This window comes from Bos grunniens, chromosome 3, assembly GCF_055505025.1.
Source record: "Bos grunniens cultivar Pamir isolate PY7600 chromosome 3, Bosgru_T2T1.0, whole genome shotgun sequence".
Lineage (NCBI taxonomy): Eukaryota > Metazoa > Chordata > Mammalia > Artiodactyla > Bovidae > Bos > Bos grunniens.
In genome coordinates this window covers 105,915,138-105,921,137 of record NC_141167.1, presented here as the reverse complement: position 1 = coordinate 105,921,137, position 6,000 = coordinate 105,915,138, and the positions used below count along the sequence as shown (strand labels likewise).

At 55.8% G+C, this 6,000-nt stretch overlaps 1 protein-coding gene across 9 annotated transcripts in view; it reads left to right on the top strand.

The window, feature by feature from the left end:
* Positions 1-643: 643 nt before the first annotated feature.
* Positions 644-6,000, top strand: part of KCNN3 (potassium calcium-activated channel subfamily N member 3) — a 174,898-nt gene continuing 169,541 nt past the window's right edge. For 6 of the 9 annotated variants that reach the window (XM_086393021.1, XM_086393020.1, XM_086393019.1 and 3 more), the window contains exon 1: positions 644-1,876. In XM_086393021.1, coding sequence (XP_086249147.1) covers positions 971-1,876 — 906 coding nt within the window. In that variant the 5' untranslated portion in view covers positions 644-970. Of the gene's footprint in view, positions 3,045-6,000 lie in introns of all 9 variants that reach the window. The other 3 variants (XM_086393025.1, XM_086393030.1, XM_086393029.1) reach the window with 1 other exon arrangement.

Sequence of the window (6,000 nt, the reverse complement as noted above, 5' to 3'; positions counted from 1 at the left end):
ATCTGCAGAAGGAGAATAATGACATCATTTTCATAGGGTTGTTGTGAGGCTTAGAAATAACAGATGCTCCTGCACACATATTGCAGGCAGTTCAGTGTCTACCTGGGGTCAGGAGGATGTGACCTTTGCTTCTGTGACCTTGAAGTTGTTACTCAATGTCTCTGAACATCAGTTTGTGAAATGGAAACTTCCCGCCTCCTTGGTATTTGGAGGCTGTAGCTGGATAATAGGTGTGAAATAAGCTATCGTAGACCCCGACCATTAATAACTTCCTGTTTCTTGCCGCCGCATCAGGGTGCACAGTTGCCCTCCGTACGAGGACCTCTGCTCCTCTTCGCCACCACCCCGCGTGCGCATACATCCCGTATCGCCATGGGCTGACGGGTTTCTGCCATACCTGTCAGAGGAAAAGAGGGCAGCCGCTCAGCTCCCGGGTGGGGAGCCGAAACTACAGTTCCCAGCCCTCGCTGCGCCACCGCCGGGGCTGGGAACGCAGCGCGGCAGGCCCCTCCTCTGGGGAGGAGCCTATGCGGGGGGCGGAGTTAGGAGGTGGTTGGAGAGTTAAGCCAAGCCAATGAGACCAGCTGCTAATAAGTGGGCTTGGCTTACCCTATAACAGTGGCAGGAGGAGGAGAGCAAAGCTATTGAGCCAGCGAGGAGTGAAGCTGAGCCTGGCCTCACACGCTCCTAGAGGACCACCTCCTGAGACAGAGTTCTTTTTCCCCCTTCTTCTTCTTTCTCCAAGCTCCCCTCCTGCCCTCCCTCCCTGCCCAGTACCATGCATTCTTGAGTGGCAGCGTCTGGACTCCAGGCAGCCCCAGAGAACCGGAGCAAGCCAAAGAGAGAGGACTGGAGCCAAGACACTCTGGTGGGGGAGCTTGGATGCCTGGCTTTCTTTGAGGACATCTTTGGAACGAGGGTGGCTTTGGGGTGGGGGGTTGTGCTGCAGGCAATCCAGCCCGGCCCCAAGATGGACACTTCTGGGCACTTCCATGACTCTGGGGTGGGGGACCTGGATGAAGACCCCAAGTGCCCCTGTCCATCCTCCGGGGATGAGCAGCAGCAGCAGCAGCAGCAGCCGCCGCCACCACCGCCAGCACCACCAGCAGCCCCCCAGCAGCCCCCAGGACCCCCGTTGCAGCCTCAGCCTCCGCAGCTTCAGCAGCAGCAGCAGCAGCAGCAGCCACAGCATCCCCTATCTCAGCTCACCCAACTCCAGAGCCAGCCTGTCCATCCCGGCCTGCTACACTCCTCTCCCACTGCTTTCAGGGGCCCCCCTTCATCCAACTCCACCGCCATCCTCCACCCTTCCTCCAGGCAAGGCAGCCAGCTCAATCTCAATGACCACTTGCTTGGCCACTCTCCAAGTTCCACAGCCACAAGTGGGCCTGGTGGAGGCGGCAGGCACCGGCAGGCCAGCCCCCTGGTGCACCGGCGGGACAGCAACCCCTTCACGGAGATCGCCATGAGTTCCTGCAAGTACAGCGGGGGGGTCATGAAGCCCCTTAGCCGCCTCAGCGCCTCCCGGAGGAACCTCATTGAGGCTGAGCCCGAGGGCCAACCCCTCCAGCTCTTCAGCCCCAGCAACCCCCCGGAGATCATCATCTCCTCCCGGGAGGACAACCATGCCCACCAGACCTTGCTCCATCACCCCAATGCCACCCACAACCACCAGCATGCCGGTACCACCGCCAGCAGCGCCACCTTCCCCAAAGCCAACAAGCGGAAAAACCAAAACATTGGCTATAAGCTGGGACACAGGAGGGCCCTGTTTGAAAAGAGGAAGCGACTGAGTGACTATGCTCTGATTTTTGGGATGTTTGGAATTGTTGTTATGGTGATAGAGACCGAGCTCTCTTGGGGTTTGTACTCAAAGGTAGGGGCTGCAGTTTCTCTTTATACCTTTGAACAAAAGGAATATGTAGGTAGCAAAAGAGAGAGAGAGTGGGGGAGAGAGAGAGAGATTGGGGGAGAGAGAGAGAGATGGTGGTGGTGGGGAGAGGCGTTTGCTCAATTATATCGAACACTTAACTTCCCATGGTTTTCCTGCTTAATCCCGGGAGAATTCATTCCTTGCTTCCCTTGGAGGGGGGACATCCCCACACACTGTGTCTAATTTGCAGACTCTGTGTTAGGGAGGATTAAAGAATCCCTTCTGAGAAATCATCTTTCCTCCTGGCTCACTCGTACTAAAGCATAACCCAGCAGCTTAACGCACCAATTAATTACACTCTGCCTTGATGTGCTTGCCAGTTCCTGTGACTTCCCTCCTCTCCTCCCCTCCCTGCTCCACTCCATTTTCCTGAGGATAAAAAAGAAATAAATGTCTGGGTGGGGGGTGGGGATTCCATGCCAGTCCCTTCTCTGTCTTCTCCCTCTCTTCCTAAGTTTCCATTTCCCTCCTCCTCCCTGAGAGACTTAGGGCAAAATAGAAAAGCACCGGTGATTTGGCGTCTCCTGTGTGTGTGTTGGGGAGGGGGGGCATGGGGTAAAAATATAGGGGGAGGAAATCAGCGGTCCTTTCCCTCAGGAAAGAGGACTCAGAATAAACCTGCTGCTGCCTCGTAAACACCCCCTGATAAAAATGGCTACAGGTGTTACCCGGGCAGAGCAGATGGGCGCCGCCTTGGCATCAGCGGCGGCGTTGGGGGGGGGGGGAGTGCCTCTCCTTGGGATGGAATGACAGGGTTTCCCGGGCGTCCCCGAGAGCCCGCGCCCCCGGCTCAGCCCCAGTTCTCCCCTCCCACCCCAACTCCTTCTTCTCGGGGATAAATAAGGATGAGTGTGTGCGCGTGTGAGTGCGCGCCCCGATGGAGAACGGCGGCGGCGGCGGCGGCACGGGCTTTATCGAGGGAGCTGGCCCCGCTGCTCCAGCCTCTGTCCAGTCCCCATGAGGAGGAGGGGGCTTCCCTCCCCTAGCGGGCTTGGAAATCGCGTCCTCCAAGGGAGTGGGGCTTGAGGAAGGTGGATTTCTGTCAAAGCTCTGCTTGCTGGGAGCCCTCCTGCTGCGAGCTTGAAGGCTTGGAGACCTGGGGAGTCATTGGGCAAGTGGATTTTTTTCCCCCACTCTACCTTCACCCGCAGTTTACTTGTTGGTGTGTGTGTGTGTGTGTGTGCGCGCGTGCATGCTTGCTTGTTGCTTGGATTTCTCTACTTATTTGTCATTTTGGGCAGGGGGTGGCTAGGCTGGCCAGCGGGTAGCTGGGAGGGGCTCAGCTGTTGGGGGTTTCAAATAGAGCTTGTTTCAGGCTGGGCACAGCTGCTGCGAGACTGTCACATTCCTTGTTGAAATCCAGCCACAAAAACCTGGGAGGTGCTGATCGGATTTCCCCCATTCCCAGCCTCTCGCTGTCTGAGCAGGGGATGGGCAGATCGGCCTGCTCTAGAAAGGGGTGGGGCAGACCTGTCAGATGGCCTGAAGAGCCAGAATGAAGACTTCCAGGTGGAAGGTCCTGGCTGCTCAGAGGGCATTGCCCCAGCTCTGGGCAGCTCCCGGAAGTCGCCTTCATCTCTGGAGGTCTAGGATTTGAGCCCCTCAGTGAGCTGGAGCGAGCGGGGTTTCCCCTGGAATCGCAGCTTACTTAGTCATTCCCTGTAATGAGCCTCTGAGTCTGCAGGTCTTTCTGCTTGCTGCTTTCTCCCTCTGGGCGCTCCAGGAGAGGGGGCCACTGGCCTCGGCAGGCCTGACAGCCACTCTGGGCACAACCCCGGCCCCCTCCAGGCTCCCCCTGGGGACCAGGAGCCCTTGCTGGGGGAAACTGATGCAGGCCCAAGTGCTGAGGGGTGGGGAGAAGGGGCAAGACCAGTACCCTCTCTTTTAGTGAACCCTTGAGCTCTTAGGGGAATGGCTCTTCCTTGAGACAGCTCCCAGTGTGGGATCTGTCTGTGCACATTTGTCTTGATGGGGTGGGAGGGTTGCTGCTGGAGCAGGTGGCTCCCTGCTAGAGTATTCAGGGAATGGGGCTTTCCCAGAGCCCGAGAAAGCAGACTCTGGAGCAAAGGAAAGTTGAGGGGATCCAAGGGGCTGGGCTTTGCCTAATTTGAAGTTGATGACCCTCTGGCTGATGGATGCATGGAGGGCAGCAGCAACCCAGAAAGTCTTGCTTGCCTCAGCTAATGAAGTGGCCACTTCCTGTGCACCTTGGGGTTGGTCTTGGTGTGCTGAGCAGGGCTCACTTTCACCTGCTTACCAGCCCTCCCATCCTCTATCCACCAGGCACTGAGTCATTATGGAACAAGTATTTTCTGGGTGTCTGTGTCAGGCCTTATGGGCCTAGGACGGGGTTAGGGCAGCTATTGTCTCTCCTCTCCTGGAGGCAAATAGGGTTGTTTCAAAGAAGCAGAGCAGAGTCTGAGTCCCAGCTCTGCCATCTCCAGTGTGTGATCCTGGACAATCCATGTAGCTTCTTCGAGCCTGTCTCCCCAGCTGTCAAGTGGGGAGAGTGGGGTGGTCCAGGTAGGACCTATTGTTATTGTTATTGATGATAGGAGGAAAAAAGATGTCTTTTTCCTCTGTTATCTAGCTCTGGCTTTGGAATTAGTTGGGGCCTTGATAGGCTTGGAACCAAGACTTGTCAGTGGAGTGAGAAGTTGTCTTGAAGGCGAGAACTTCGGAGAATGGGCTGGATCTTCTGATTCACATACATGCATGTTAAGTCGCTTCGGTCGTGTCTGACTCTTGTGGCACTATGAACTGTAGCCCACCTACATCCTCTGTCCATGGGATTCTCCAGGCAAGAATACTGGAGTGGGTTGCAAGAATACTTGTTCTCTTCCAGGGGATCTTCCTGACTGAGGGATCAAACCCTTGTGTCTTATGTCTCCTGCATTGGCAGACAGGTTCTTTACCACTAGTGCAACCGGGGAAGCCTGGAAACCACCTATAACATGGGTCTGTTGCAGGGGAGGTGAACCTTTGTTCCCCAGCCTTGCAGAGAAAACAGATTCTGTTGTGATGAGAGGGTTTAGGTCAGAATGAAGAATCACCAGCTGGGGGAATTCAGAGACAGTCAGTGACCCTAGGGATGGATGGCTGACAGCCTCTTTTGCTGGAGAACTCTGGGTCTGGTTGGTTTGCTGACTGGTGTGGAAGCAGGAGGATGGACAGATTGGATTATTCTGTCCTGATGGTTACAGTTCCCACTCAAAGGCCCTAGGGAGAGGGACACACTTTCTTTTCCCTAAGTGATGAAGATTACTAACCTTGTGTTTGAGCTGCCGCTTTCTGTAGTTTTCTGCTCTTTTTCATGGGGCTGTGGCCTTCCTGTTTGCCTGTCTCTGTCTGCTGTTACTGGGGGAGGAATTCACCACAGAGGCCTGGCTCTCTTAGAAGAAACAGCGTGACCCCGAGCATAGTCAGTTCATGCTAAAGGGTGACAGCCCAAGGAAGTAAAAGAAGTCAGGATGGAATGGTCCTTGGCCTCCTTCTCACAAGCCACAGGTGATGATGGGAAAGGAAGATGGGCTGAGGTAACAGGAGAGCTGTTTGTGATCACACCCAGGCCATGGCTCCTGATGGTTATTCCCGAGCCAAATGAGGGTGAGGTGTTTTCTTTACACGTGGATTCACCCTTGAGGACTTAGCCCACGGCAGGACGAGGTCTAGATATCCTGTTGAGGAAGGAGTCTTAGTATACTGCATTAGTGCTGGTCAGGGTTAAGGAATGAGGATGTGGGGATCCTTCTTGGCATGCGTTATTTTCCTCCAGAGCCAGTCTGAGCCACACCTGCTCCGGCATCATACACTGACTGCTGTGCTCTTTCAGGGAGAGCTGGGGGCTTGGTGGCTGCCCCCTCCCCACCTTGCCATCCTGCTGGTGCCTGAGCTGGTGCTTCCGTCCAGCGGGGGAGTCATCATTGGCCTTGTGTCTCAGGGACCTCCAGTGTTGGGCGGTGGGGTCAGCCCCGGGGAGGCTGGAAAATGCTGGGGCAGCAGAGTGGCTGTTTTGCACAACCTCAAACCACTTCCCCACCCCCGGCCTCACAATCCAAATTTCACCT